This window comes from Protomyctophum parallelum (genome assembly GCF_964188405.1).
Source record: "Protomyctophum parallelum genome assembly, chromosome: 10".
In the NCBI taxonomy this organism is placed as follows: Eukaryota; Metazoa; Chordata; class Actinopteri; order Myctophiformes; family Myctophidae; genus Protomyctophum; species Protomyctophum parallelum.
This window is the reverse complement of record NC_139704.1, coordinates 37,551,937-37,567,856: the sequence shown is the minus strand read 5'-3', so window position 1 is coordinate 37,567,856 and position 15,920 is coordinate 37,551,937. Positions and strand designations below refer to the sequence as shown.

Below are 15,920 nucleotides of genomic sequence, written 5' to 3'. Positions count from 1 at the left end.
GTTGTAGATTGTTTTGAAGAAAGTAAAGCAGCAGCGTCATGTGATTAATCTGAACCTTTTGGTACCCAAAAAGGGACCATGGTCTTATGGACCTTTCAAATGACCAGGTCCAGGAAAAATATTGAACACACACACACACACACACACACGTCCCCTCATATAAATACTTGGGGATCTGTATTGACAACTCACTAACTTGGAATACACATGTTGACAGTCTCTGTAGTAAACTACAGCAAAGACTGCACTTAATTCCTCCGACGTCTCAGGGTTCATGGTGTTGACCAAAGATTTATAGTGTTCTACCGAGCAGTCTTGGAAAGCCTGGTCAGCTTTGGCATCACAGTTTGGTTTGGTAATCTCTCAGTGCAACTGAGGTCCAAATTGTTCAGATTGGTGCAGACTGCAGGGAAGATCATAGGGGTAAGACAACTCCCCTCTCTGCAGTCTATGAGCAGGCTACATTAAAACTGGCTCAAAAAGTCGTCAGTGATGTTGCCCATGTTTTAAATGGCGAGTTTGTACTTCTGCCCTCTGGGAGAAGATACAAAGAACCAAAGTGGAAGCACATCAGATTTAAAAAATCGTTTGTAGGCTACCAGCATCAACTAAGATGTTGAACGGGGCTCTGAAACAGCAGTAACTGTGTGATGCTAGAACACTAGATGATCCACATCATGTGTGCAATTTGTGTAATGTTGTGTCTTCCTCTGTAATGTATTTTTTGTTGTCATTTTATGTGTAATTTTATGTGTGGCTGTAGCTGGGGTGAAAGCCCAAGACAAATTTCCCTTGTGGACAATAAAGTTTACCTTGACCTTAATTGACACACACACACTTTATACTAATCTTTTGAAAATAGCAGGTTTACAAGCTCAAAACGCATCCACATAGTCATAAATACCCCAGTTAGGTAAAAGCTCCTCAAAAGTGTACCCAAGTACACTTGTGTAATTCCATCAATCCCTTTAATGCTAAGCAGCTAATTAATTAGCTAAGCTAACACATACCTGCAGAGAGTGAGACCCACCTGGAGTTTGGTAGGATGGAGACTTCTGCTTCCACACAGTCTTGTTAGAAGCTTTTTTCACCATCCTGGTAAAACACTACTCGAGGTCCATGTCCAGTAATATTACATTCCGAGTCGTTTATTTGACCTTTTTTTTTGTGTTAGACTAAACTAAAACGTACAGTACTTCTTGTTTGGGTGTGTGTGTATAAAGGGGCAGGGCCCGACAATTCGAGGACTTAATATAGCCCGCCTCCTCCGTCCCTGCATGCTTCCTAGCAGGCTAGCTAGGCTTGATGGCTCATGGAGGACACCTGGGCCTGTTGCCTGCAGAGCCTACAGGTTCAGTGTGAACAGAATCACTGTGGAGACGCAGTCACATAGTTCTGGTGTCTAGCTGTATAATGGAACCTGGGATGTGATTTCATGATGTCCTGACTTCCATGAAAGGAATCCCAGGCAGTTGATATTTCACACACGAGTACACACAACAGAACAATAAAACAATTATAATTTAATTATAATTCCATCAAATTATTTACACATATGCATTACAGAATCACACAGCTGCCTTCCATTAGAATATAGTATACTGTTCTGTATCTTTAAAATACGTAAACATAATTCATATCATGTGCAATCTGGAAGGATTAATTGTATTATTCTATAGGCTCTTAACAAAATGACCAAAAAATGAACAAATAAAATGCGTTCAGTACAGTATAAGATTGCCTTCCCTGAAAGCAAATAACAAATCCACACAGCCAAATCCTACACGTCAATTCATCCATTCGCTAAATGACTCGTAGTTACAGTAGGAACCAAAATGGACCCTTATGGGGCTGTAACTGAGTGTGTACACATGGAACAAAATGGACCCTCACAGATCAGTTAACTCAGAGTGGTACAAATGAAATAGTTTGTACCACTCCGAGAACCACTGTCGCAGCAATGAATGCCATCACTCGCAGGTCCAGATGTAGACCCTGCCCCATGCGTCACCTGCCAACAGAGTAGCATGGCTCCTGCAGAGAGACAACACAAGCACATGAAGATTTGAGGACGAGCAGAACAATTCATTCTCCGTAGCGCTACGGACCGGGGTGCTTGCCTGTTCTTTACGGGTGATAACGTATAGCATTGCTGTCGGGCAGACTGCAGAGACCTCTCATCTTCCAGATTTCTCATCTCCAGATTTTTTTTGTGGTTTTTACACAAATTAATAACTACAGGATAGAATAAAAATCATTGGCCTATCTAACATCTCCATGAATTCAAGGCTTCATGGGGTGTGTAATTGATAGCAAATAAGGCATTTTTTCTGTGAACTACGTCGTAAAAAAACAAAAGAAAAACATAGGTCTATTTCGTCTCTCGTCTCTATTTCGTACTTTTCAGGATTCAAATAGCAAAAGTAGCAGATCTACAAACTTGAGCCACCTTTCGAGCATGTAGATCTGCTGCTTTTGATAGTTTTGTGTTTGTGTGACGCTGTCATGTGTTCAAGTAGGGCGTTAAAATAAAAATAAAAGAGATGGGACGTTTCTGCCTGACAGCAACCATATACACTGTAGAGGTGAGTGAGTGAGTGAGTGTGTGTGTTCTACCTGGACATGGCCAGTGCAGTGATGGCTGGGTTCATCTTATAGCGGCGTCCAGATGTGGACTGACTTCGGTTGAGCTCTCGACACAACACCAGATGTCTCTCCCAGCAACCACTCCCCACTGCAGAGGAACCAACCATACCAACATGATGTTTAAGCCCATGTCTACTGTATAATGCATTATGAACTTACTTAAAATGCATTATGGTGATTATAAGACAACATGAAGCTGTCATTGGGTTCTCTAAGTAAAGTGGAGAAAGAAAAGTGAAAAACAGCATTAAATGTATGCACGAACTTTCAAGACTGTTATTAGAACTTATTACTTCACATAAAGAGCCTAATGATTTATGTGTGACGTGACGATAGTGACGGTCACTCAATCCTTTCAAATCCCAACCCTACTCCTTCTGGTGAATGAGTGTCCACGGAAAAAAGGAAAAAGAAATCTGTGAATTTACTGTGTGAATTAACCACCCCAGCCTTCGTTTCGCGGGGAGAGCTTTTGCTCAAAATAGCCCATGTGTCGCATGCTTGTAGATCTGCTATTTCTCAGCAAGCTAAAGCTTTCCCCCACAATATCAGAAAAGACACTAGTTAAGTACAGAGCCCTGGGGGACTCCGGTCAACCATACAGGGCAAAAGTGGTTAAGCACTAGTGTTTATTCTGTGGTCAGCCGCCTGTTAAAAGGAGGAAAGAATCCCTCCAATATATCCTCTCCCGATGCCTCAGTGTTACGCAAAGACTTGTTCCCAATGTAATTTGCCAAGTGTAATACTCCTGTGAGGTGTCGCGAGGCTGTAACCAATGTATGCCAAATTGGATTTGTGTATTATTGCTTTCTAAATCACACACACACACACACACACACACACACACACACACACACACACACACACACACACACACACACACACACACACACACACACACACACACACACACACACACACACACACACACACACACACACACACACACACACACACACACACACACACACACACACACACACACACACGTCAGCAGAATTACTCATCAGTGTTTACTGCCTCCATGTTTAATAACTTTATAACAACATAATTCCTGCTAGGTCTTAATGCTAGCGAGGGATGTGGGCCAAGCATTATAAACTTTCATCTGGAAATCTTCCGCACAGAGTACCTTGCACGGTATGAGATGAGCGCCTTACGAATAATCACCCTACCACACTTCTGAAATTACAGGTCTTTATCTATCAAATATTGTCTCTGTTCGGGTGGAAACCTCATTATGTCCAAAACTGACATTTCAGGATTCAAATAAAAAAAAAGAAAATGCAAAAGTAGTAGCTCTATAAGTTCGAAGCTTTCGAGCTTACGGATCTGCTACTTTTCTGCTACTTTTGTGTGACGCTGTAGTAGGGCATTCATTAAAAAGATTATTAATATAATTAAATTTAAAAAAATATATATATTTCAAGTCCGTTCTCCCCTTGTCCCCCATAGGGGACTAGGTTGGTGGAGGGAGTGTAGAGCCCAGGATCACATTAGATGATTGACACAGGGGTGAAAAATGGGTTACAAAATCGTGGGATAAAAAAATATTTAAAACACACACACACACACACACACACACACACACACACACACACACACACACACACACACACACACACACACACACACACATAAAACATGTGTTCACAGAATGTCGCACCATGACCTTGTAGATCCATCGGATCTTTGACGCACGACCCGATGCACAACCGAGACTCTGCAGCAATATCCATATTTCACCAGTTCTTGCATCCTTGTATTGGCTGATTTTAAAATGGCATTAGCTACATTTAAGACCATATGTACCAAAATGTAGTTTGAGCTCCTCAGACAAAGCTCTCCTAATCACTCCACATTTTAGACACTAAACAAAAGGAGATGGTGCATTTGCATGAAGAGCTCCGACTCCCTGGAATGCCCTCCCTGTGGCGATCAGGCTCACAGAGTCCGTGCTCCGGTTCAAATCCCTCCCCAAAACTCACTTTTAGAAAACGGCCTTTATTCCCCAAATGTTTTAACCTACTGTGTCCCTCTGCATTTGCTGTTAAGCACTTTGTAACTTTGTTTTGAAGGGTGCTATATAAAATAAAGCTATTATTTAGCTATTAAAGCTATTTATTTATTTTATTATTTGCATGTCCTGTTGCGGCGCCTCTTGACACATTTAAAGGGACGGTTGCATTACCACGTCTCTCTGTCTGCGCGGGATGCTCTCGCCCTGGAGACGCGGGCTCCTCCGGAGGGCCAGGTAATTGTTCTCTGGTGTACTCCGTCCTCCATATCTGTGTGAGAGCGACACAGAACGAGTGGCAAAAAATAAATCAGACATAATTCAACATAATAAACGCAGGCGCGCACACATGCGCGCGCGCACACACACGCACACAAAAGGTAATAATAAGATAATAATGATCCCATTTGTGAATATAGTGTGTGGATTTGGCGTGGACACCCGTTGCCACCTGAGGCCCAATTTAGAGTTTGCAGCTCTGATTGCAAGAGATGCAACATCTGCTTATGTTAATAATAACCCCAAAAAGTGCACGCACAAGCACAGACGCGCGCACATGCACACACACACACACACACACACACACACACACACACACACACACACACACACACACACACACACACACACACACACACACACACACACACACACACACACACACACACACACACACACACACACACACACACACACACACACACACACACACACACACACACACACACACACACACACACACACAATACCATATGCCGTTATTAATGCGTTGGTTGACAGCCAAAATATCTGCAGTGCTTACACGCCAGTATAATGACTGCCATATTTGAAACAATACAGTACGCTGTAGCGTCTCATTCTGAGCCATTATTCATATGGATTCAATTTAAAAAGACAGACATTCCCCTCTCATCACGTACGGGAGATTTCTCTACCATTTTACATTCAAGGAGCCCCAATTTGGTTTATAGACACGTGGCCACGGACCCCCCCCCCCCCTCTCCCCCCCTCCTCATTTGAGTTGTGCCCCTTGGACCCCAACGTTCACTGTAAACTCCTCAGTGTTCATTTAAAGGGAATTAAAGGTTTTATGACATTCATTTTCATTTCTTTTTTCTTTTAGGTTTTATGACCTCAATTACACCCAAAAAACCTGAACTTTGAACATTCAGTGGATTTTCTGTGGTCTGAAGTTTTCTTTGGGGTTTTTTGGGCCTTTTGAGCTACAATGAAAACAGGCAACACAGTGAAACAGTGACATCTGCTGGCAAACCCCATTGACATATGTGGGATTTGCAGTAAGTGATGTCACTTACTGCCGGCAAACCAGAGCACCTGTTTGAGCCAGAAAACCCCAGATCACAGAAAATCTACTGAATGTTAAAAGTTCATGTTTTTTGGGTGCAATTGAGATTAGAAAACCTAAAAAAAAACAAGAACAATTCCAAAACCTTTTTTTAAATGTCACAATCCCTTTAAGGGATATTTCACTTTCAAACATGTTTGGGGTCATTTTAACATCTACTCATTGACTTGTCTTTGCGGTTTCACCCCCTCAAGGACCTCTCCCCAGAACCAGTGCTGTGTACAGTAGCCTACACGTATACAGTATAATCCTAATTAACCCATTTTGACCGGGCACCCATTTTGGTGTCGGCATCATGTTATGCTTTAGCTATTTAAAAATAGCAGATCTACAAGCTCATATCGCGCCACCGAGTGGCGCGATACGAGCTTGTAGGTCTGCTATTTTTTAAAAAATCGAAGAACGACTGACATTTTTTTAAATCTGATCTCAGGTCAGAATGGGTCAATCAGACCAGTGTGTGTCCGGCGTAAACCTCGTATGAATCTGATCTCAGGTCAGAATGGGTTAAGGTTGTCCCGGAAGCCGATCACGCCATTTTCAAATGATGGGAATCGGACCGGGAGCTAAACAACGTGATCGGGACATCCCTATAATCCTAGTATGTGGCACACAGAACCAACGCACCCGTATGACACCGTCCTGGCAGCCGGTGACGATGGCGTTCCTGGCGTCCCACTCGTGTTTCTGGGTGAACGCCACACACAGGATGTCCCCCTGCGGGCCGCACGAAGTGTCCGTCCAGGCCAACAGTTGACCCTTCATGGTCCACAGGTAGAGGAGGGGTCCCGCACACGACGCAATCTCACCCTGGGGGGGGAGGGGAGTCACGGGGGTAACGGCAGGTTAATGCATGTGCAGACACGTAGACAAACAGGTGCACACACACACACACACACACACACACACACACACACACACACACACACACACACACACACACACACACACACACACACACACACACACACAGAGGAATGACTATCCTCCCTTCCTCCTGCTGGGAGGTGAACGGGGGAATAACATGAAGGGGAATAACAAACGTAAGAGAGAGAGACAGAGAGAGACACAGAGAGAGATTTAAAACATGCTATTTATTTTTATACTTTCATATTTTAACCCAGCAAGACATGAGGCTGATTCTACAAATGCCTTCTAAATCAGTAGTTCTCAAACTAGGAACCCCAAAACCATATGTAGTTGGCTGTAAAATGCAATAATTATTCAACTCAAGATTTATTTTTAATGTTCAACAATAGCAGATTAAATCTGCCATTTTAGAGAACCAAACAACCACTGTTCTAAATCTTAAGTTTTCTGAGAAAACTGTGTACTGTATATTGCTAATCTAAAATGAAACAGATGCTTTCCCAGTTTAATGGGTTAAGTTATTACTATTATTGTTTTAACCTTTATTTAACCAGTAAAAATATTGACACGTAACTGCCCAGAGGAGGATAGGTTACACACATTTCCCAAAAGACTGAAAGAAATCCTCCAGCATTTTAGTTAGTTTTTGTTTACATATTTCTTTAATCTAGTAGGGCTATACGGTATCTTTAATTACACAAATTCTCCATTTCTTTGGTAATGTAAACCCCTGCCAGTTATTCCCCCCTGCCAGTAAAACCCATTTGGCTTTAATTTAATTGAGAGAGAGAGACAAAGAGAAATACAAAGAAAGAGAAAGACAGATACAGAGATAGAGAGACGGACGGACGGACGGAGACATTAGAGAGGACACCTCATAAAATTTAACTTTTACTTAACATACTGTATATACTGTATTTAATGACTTTATAGTTAAAAAGATTGCTTGTAGATAGGCTATATATAGCACTATTTTCTAAAATGAAAATATACGACCATTTTTAACATAGAAATGATTATGACGATTATGAAAAAAAAACAATCATCTAAAAAAATGCGATTAGGCGTGTTAATAATGATGTACCAATGGTGACATGCAGGCGGCCTGCTAACTCCTCATGGTATACACAGACTCACTGAGAGCTCGTTGATGGCCAGCGCGGTGACAGGGGTCAGGTGACCTGCCAGCTGGGTGACATAGGCCAGCTCGTCAAGGTCCCACAGGATGCAGGTGAGGTCCGCGGAGCCGCTGACGATGACACTGTGGACCTCCGACACCGCCAGGCACGTCACCGCCGACGTGTGACCGTACAGCGGCTGGACGCAACATGATGAGAGAGTGTAGTCTTTTTTTTTTTTTTTTAAGATATTTTTTTGCGGCTTACACTTTTATTAGTTTTTTTTTTGAAGGGACAGACAGTAGGCTGACAGGAAACGGGAGAGAGATGGGGGGATGACATGCAGTAAAGGCCGTGTCGGGCTCGGGAGTCGAACCCGCGGCACACTGCGACTGGATTACCAGTCGGGTGCCCAGACGGTTACGCCACCGCCTGGGCAGAGAGTGTAGTCTTAAGGACAATTCCTACTCCAGTTAAGGTGAACCCCCGAAAACTACAACATGACGTCACGCCGCGGCGGTAAGCGATTCACCGCTCACCCAAACGCATCTCTCTGTTTTGACTAACCGCGGACCGCCGCTTCCATATCACCTAAAACTGGAGTATGAATAGGCCTTTAGTATTATAGTTGCTCCATATTGCTCTACATTAACTTTTCAGTTTTTCTCCAGTAAATGAACACCCTATTTGATCACACTACAGCGTGGCACCAAAGCAGATGTACAAGCTCAAAATTTGGCAAGGTTGATTTTTGAGCTTGTCGATCTGCTACTTTTGATATTTTGAATTTTTTATCCTGAAAAGTAACAGTTTTGGACATACTGTATGAGATTTCCACTCGACAAGAGACGAAATAACTCACACAAAAAACAAGCTAAACCACACTAAAGTCCAAGACAGTTAACCATGAATGGATTATGAGAACTACAAACACCAGAGCCAAAGAAATAAAAATTATATCAGTGAATATTCTACTTTGATGTACAGTGTCGAATACTAGTTTTGATATTAGAATATTTGATTATTCTGTGAAACACACACACACACACACACACACACACACACACACACACACACACACACACACACACACACACACACACACACACACACACACACACACACACACACACACACACACACACACACACACACACACACACACTTAACATCTTTATTTGTGTGTGTGTGTGTGTGTTAGGGGTTTCACAGAATAATCAAATATTCGAATATTTACACAAATAATAGTGGATGCGCAAACTTGAAAAAGTGCTTCAGGATACAGAACACGCACGCACACATACACACACACTTACCCGTCTAAGTTTCATGTGAGAGAGCTTGTCCTTGCTGACCGCCACGTCCCACACGCAGACCACACCGCTGGTTCCGCCAGTGACCACGGTGGCGGGGTCGGGACACGCGGCGCACAGCGTCGGGCCCCAGTCGCACAGACGCTCGCACACGGCGAAGGTCTGCAGGAGGTGGGACACATGCATGCGTGTGTTACAACATGGATCAGCGCTGCGTGCAACATTGCGTGACGCATTGCATGCATCATGTCGAGTTGCACTTCATTATCCCATTTAGTCCTGACATCGAAATAAAATAAAAAATATTTTTACGATCTTTCAAAAATAGCAGACCTACAAGCTCGTGAGCTATGAGCTTGTAGATCTGCTAATTTTCAATAGCTAAAGTATAACATAATGCTTAGTTAAAACACCGAAAGGAGTTCCCGTCCAGAATAGGTTAATTACTGTACAGCCTGTAAATAAACTAAGATAAACCCAATGGCTGTGCTGTTTGTGAAACAAGCTTCTAAATGATCTGAAACCCTTCACTTGTACTTTTTGTGATAAAAGCTCTCAAAACTTTCTTCTTTCCTGCCCTGATGTCCTTATCCTGCCCACCCCTCTCTCTCTTCTTCACTCTCTTGTAATTCTTGGAAAAAAAGAACTGTGGACAAAACGAATTTCACCCACGTTTTTACTTCTAAAACTATGATGTGTCAAAGTTAATATAGAAGGCAGTTGTTTTTGTACAAATGGAATATAATTGGCGGTGGGCAACTTTTTATTCTTTTTACATTAACCACTTGAACCCACATAGCATCGCTATTTTGAGGAGAATATAATGTACCTTCTCTGTGGCGTAGTTTCCAAAAGCACAGGAGTTGTCCGGATAGCCCCAGCCGAAGTAGCAGCTGCAGAGTGGAGACAGGAGAAGCGTGTTCCTATCCAGCACCAGCATCTCTTTCTCCAGACACAGGATCTGACCCACCGGGCCTTTGGGGCGCTCTGCACCGAGGGAAGACAGGGTGTGTGATTGTTATGGGAGCTCTGCACTGAGGGAAGACAGGGTGTGTGAGTTTGAAGTTGAGCTCTGCACTGAGGGAAGACAGGGTGTGTGAGTTTGAAGTTGAGCTCTGCACTGAGGGAAGACAGGGTGTGTGAGTGTTAGGTTGAGCTCTGCACTGAGGTGTGAGTGTGGTGTCGTGGAATTCTGGATTAATCACTAATTGATGAGGCAATAGGAGTCAGCGACAATATTCTAAGTGGTGATGGTTATGCTTTAATGTAACGTGATATCATGGTAGAAGTACGTTAGACACAGAGCACAGACCAGAGCTGCTACAAAGCTCTTGGCTCCTACAGGCAAGAAGTTTGTTTGTTTGTACTCGCCACTTATAAACAAATCACACAGAAAAAGAAGAAAAAAAAAGTTGTGTTAAAAACACGAGCAGAGCAAAAAAATATATATATATTTGAGAGTGACCTCATTCTGCCTGTGGTCTATACCTGAATAAACTTGCTCAAATAAAGGTAATTGCTCTTAAAATCCATCACATTAAAGAGTTTGGTGGCTCAGTGTAAACTTGTACTGGCTATCATTAGATTGACCATAGAAAACTGGGCAATTAAACAGCAAAATCCCAGGTTACATCACAGCCAGGCTTAGGCCTCAGGGGTGAATATAATGTGCATCCTCGACAGTGTGTGTGTGCATGTGTGTGTGCGTGTGTGTGTGTGTGTGTGTGTGTGTGTGTGTGTGTGTGTGTGTGTGTGCGTGCGTGCGCGCACACAGACGAGTTTGTCTTGCTGTAATTGTGGCTGTAATTGATCTATTCATGCAGGAACAGGCAGAAGTCATTATATTCCATTGCCAGCTTTGCCACAAAGCGTCCCCAGAAAGGGAGAGGTACAGTGTAGCGTTGCTGCATATTAGTGCAAAGAACACCCTCCCCTCTATTCATCTCTATCTCCTTATTGATCTGATCAGACACTCTGAGATTTAATATGAAATGTAATATGCAGGAATCCCCTCTCTGAGCATTCAGGAGTTTTCATCTCGTCTCGCTCAGTAGCCTTTAGGGATATTCAGATTATTAAGTAGGACTCGGTGTAACAGTCATCTCCATATTGTAGCTTCCAACGCATCACATGCCCCCCCCCCCCCCAGCATGGTGTAAATTAATCTATGGACGGCGGCAGCCTCCTCCAATGGCTCCCAGTGGACTCTGTATATAATAACTGACATCAAACGGTGGGAAATAAAATAATGGCGGAGCAATGTGAAAATGCTATGGAATGAAACGATGACTGTAATGGATTGAATTTAGGGTTCTCTGAAAAAACATATAAAATAAAGTGCAACACTGAATCATCATTTTGGACAATCCATTGCATGAATTATTATTATTGTCGTTATCATTATCATTATAATTATTAAGTGTCTGGATGAGCTTTTCTTGACTAATTTAAAGCTACGATATGGGGCTTATTTTAATGAATTAATATGTTTTTATTTTAAAGAATCTCTATGGTTAGAATATGTCAACACAATATACTGTAACTACAGTACATCTGCAGTGGTTGGAGGTGTACACGGGACACATTTACACCCTGGTGTCACGGCCCTGGCTGAGTGTCAATAAAGTTATTTGAAGCGGATGGTACACCGGTCTGAACACTATGGACTACTGTATATCTTGCACCAGCCCTTATCCCTACAGTCTATGATCCATAAACATGTTTGCCATTTTTTACTAAGTTGAAAAACCTTTTAATATAGTTAAAATGGCCAAACTACAAGCTCACAACGTGTCAATGTAGATCTGGTAGTTGAACCATTTTAAAATGTTTTAAAATGGCAAAGACGTTTAGGGATAAGGGGTAAGGGGTAAGGGGTGGCACAAGATAGGGCCCCAAATCTTTATTGTAGTTCGGACTGTTCCGGACATCGTTGCAATTACCTCTCTCTTTCTCTCTCTCTGTCGAGAAAGACAAAGACATACAATGGACATAAAAGGTACGGATGTAGTTTTACCTTTGAATAGCTGACCATTGGGCTTGACTTTATCCAGTCTGAAGAAGAAGGGAACATGATGAGGAGGTGAAGAGCCCTCTTTCTTGGAGCCATTGCGAGGTGGGTGGGGCTTGGTGAAGAGCTGAGGGAGAACGTAACCCATTAAGACCCATTCAAAGAAATGTCTTCTAAATGTTATATCAGCAGTGCTCAAACCTTTTCATGTCAATGACCGCCAAACAAAATTGTTCCAGGGACCTGTATCCTGATTGGATAAAATTGGTATCCCAACCGTAAAATGCATTTTCTGTCTTATAGAGACAGAGCTCTTATAGAGAGCTGTAGAGACCTGGAAGACTCCTGTTACTGAACAAATACGGACTACAATCAGCATATAGAGCTAATTACTAACACATGCAGGTCTCGTCCGTTAAAACTCGTATGGCCTACCTGCTTTGGAACCTGGCCAAAGTTGCTGACATATCCCAGGATGGTGCTCCTGATGAGGGGGTCGGTGGGGCCGCCGTGCGCCCCTCTGTGCTTCTGGGCGTAGAAGAACGGGTGGAAGGTGTTGGTGCTTTCCACCGCCGCGGCGCCTTGCTGGCGGTGGCCGAAGATCAGGTCGATCCACTGGTGGAGGTGGGAGCTCACATGGTCACTCTCCAGGGCCTGAGGACCACACACACAGCAGCAGAGAGGAGAGGCTCCCGGATCATTGTAGGAAGTAAACTCTAATTTATGTCGTCGCTGTCGGGCGCCGAAACCTCCCATCTCCATATTCTAACTTTTTCCCGTAAATTTATGTCTTACTTGATCGTACTACAGTGTCACACAAAAACATCACAAGCTCAAAGCGTGTTTGTGACGTGTTTCGAGCTCGTCGATCTGCTATTTTTGCAGACGATCCGCCAAGTTGCGGCACATTGTGAGCTTGTCAATCAGCTATTTTCAGTGCACGGCACCCGTGCACAATTACAGTACGTATAAATCAAAGCCTTATAAGACCTGCCTGGTCAAGTAATATTATAAATCTACTGTACCTGCATTGTTCATGGTGTTAAAATGCACTGTGCATACTGTATATTATTAGAGATACACAAACCATCGCTCAAGCTGCTAATATGAGAGCAAAGCCACGCGGAGAAACTTGTTCCAACCGGCACAACCAATCGAGTTACTTGCTTTCGATGCTTTCCTTCAAAAAAGATCATTTTAAAAGTGCAGGGTTGTTGTTACACTACTCCATTTATGAGCTTATTCTCCATGTTTGAATTAAAGAATAATTTGGGTACAATTAGCGGGAGATTGGTTTTGGAACAGTAAGTGGAGCCAAAGTGGACATTATGACCAGCGGTGTCCCCCTTAAACCCAATCTTTAATAACTCCTACCTGGAATAACAGTAAAAAGAAATAAAAAATATAAATAAAAAAACATATTCTGGTCTCATAACAGGGGATATATTGTCCTGAGTTAATTTGTGCATGGATGGGGGAAAAAACAACAACAATCTGCTAAAATAGCTAATTTTGCAAGAATGGTTGGTGATATGAGTAGTTCAGTAGATTACAGACTGATAAGCCACATGCCTCCAGGCCTGCAAACGATAGGGTGTGATGTAGAAAGAGAAGATAGCAGCGACATAAAACACTAATCACACACACACACACACACACACACACACACACACACACACACACACACACACACACACACACACACACACACACACACACACACACACACACACACACACACACACACACACACACACACACACACACACACACACACACACACACACACACACACACACGGGGGGAACGAGGGGGTAAGGGGCCAAGGAAAGACAAGCCTTACATTCAGCCCAATAAACGACAAGCAGAAATAATAACGGCATTGTAGGAAGAAGATGAAGAGAGAGAGAGAGAGAGAGAGTCTTGACCCTTTGTCTTCAATATGAATAAATATAGTCTGCATTGTTCTGTAAAGGTAGCTCCCTAAAACCCCACCTTGATTAGCACAACAAGCTGTGTATCGTTGTCGGGCAGAAACCTCCCATCTCTAACTTTGTTATTGTTGTACATTAACAAGTAACCGTGGGAAGTAACCGTTTTAGACATGTGAGGTTTCCACCCGACAGAGACGATGTGAGGAGACAGTGGAGTGCTCAGAGACGCATGGGTGGGATGAGGCCTTCTGAGAATATAAACGCTTACATTTTTTAAACAGTTCAAATAGCCGAAAGCTCACAACGTAGTTAAAAAATGCCTAAAAAGGTCTAGGCATAAGGGGTAAGGCAGCATGCAAGGCAGGGCCCTTTGGGTCTTGTGGTTCGAGATGAATCTTCCGTACATGCAGTATAGGATTCATCTTCTACAGTAACAAGCTGGTTACAGTAACCCATACTGTTACACTGTTCCCGACTCTTAAAGTACTGAAATAGTAAATAACTAGAAAAGTCGAAATTTTGGAAAAATTGCAAAGTGTGGTTGCCGCAATCGCTTACATGTTACATCGCGGCTTAGCAATCCACCACTCCTGAATGAAGTGCCTAGTGCTGGGACTCTGGTCCGCACAGGTCCTGGGCTTGGTGAGAGCAGGAGTGGACCTGGTGAGACGTAGGAGGGGCCTGGACAGGAGTCAACCCACAGAGCCTAGTCCTTCCATGCGCCAGAAGCGTACCTTGAGTCCCAGCCCTGGCAGAGTAGTTCTGGAGTAGTTCCAACGGATTGTATGGCCCTGGTCTTTCCCTAATGGGACTGATCGAGGGTAGCTAAGTGCATGCAAAAAAAAAAAAAAAAAACCTAAGTATTCAAAAGAGTACTCAAGTAAATGTACTTTCATTTACGTCTACCACTGCGAATTCCTGACAGTCCTGTCTGTTTACAGGAAATTGGACACGGTGACCGGCGTGATTGGACTGGGCCAGTTAGAGGGTTCTATTTGTTCATTGGCAAAGAGACACTAATGGCAAATTCCCTTCCTTTATGCTTCTTAAACCAATTAGATTATCAAGATGAAGAATCTCTTTTTAAAATGGATCAATCTGGTGTTCTCCATCGAGTTACGTAACCTCCACCTGAGCGACCATAGAACTGGAGTGACTAGATTGTTATAGAAGTGCATGCTCAAAAACAAAAACGTAAGTATTCAAAAGAGTACTCAAGTAAATGTACTTTAGTTACCATCTCTACCACTGCCAATTCCAGACAGTCCCGTCTGTTTACAGGAAATTGGACATGGTGACCGGCGTGATTCGACAGGGCAGTTCGAGGGTATTTGTTCTTTGGCAAAGAGACACACTCTTAAACCAATTAGATTATCAAGATGAAGAATGTTTTTAATTTCTTTGTCTTTTTTTATTTCAATGGTCCTCAATGGGAAAGACCTATGCCCGATAGTAGAGCACTTAATTTAGGAGATAATTAAATTAAATGAACAATCAAGTATTTCACTGGCGACTACTGACCTCTCGGTGGACTCTGATGAATTCCTGGGGGTCACCTTTGGCCCATGGAGGTAGAACCACATCTCCCAATGTCGTACCATCCTGCATGGAACCTGTCAATGCATGTACAACATCTGAACATCAAC

General features: G+C 43.0%; 1 protein-coding gene across 5 annotated transcripts in view; it reads right to left on the bottom strand.

The window, feature by feature from the left end:
* Window positions 1-1,503: 1,503 nt before the first annotated feature.
* Window positions 1,504-15,920, bottom strand: part of wdfy4 (WDFY family member 4) — a 111,387-nt gene continuing 96,970 nt past the window's right edge. For all 5 annotated transcript variants that reach the window (XM_083775713.1, XM_083775714.1, XM_083775715.1 and 2 more), the window contains exons 56-65: window positions 15,796-15,887; window positions 12,776-12,994; window positions 12,347-12,467; window positions 10,160-10,317; window positions 9,334-9,492; window positions 8,037-8,216; window positions 6,657-6,839; window positions 4,838-4,934; window positions 2,617-2,734; window positions 1,504-2,034 (exon numbers count right to left, since the gene is read on the bottom strand). In XM_083775713.1, coding sequence (XP_083631839.1) covers window positions 1,971-2,034; window positions 2,617-2,734; window positions 4,838-4,934; window positions 6,657-6,839; window positions 8,037-8,216; window positions 9,334-9,492; window positions 10,160-10,317; window positions 12,347-12,467; window positions 12,776-12,994; window positions 15,796-15,887 — 1,391 coding nt within the window. In that variant the 3' untranslated portion in view covers window positions 1,504-1,970. The remainder of the gene's footprint in view (window positions 2,035-2,616; window positions 2,735-4,837; window positions 4,935-6,656; window positions 6,840-8,036; window positions 8,217-9,333; window positions 9,493-10,159; window positions 10,318-12,346; window positions 12,468-12,775; window positions 12,995-15,795; window positions 15,888-15,920) is intronic.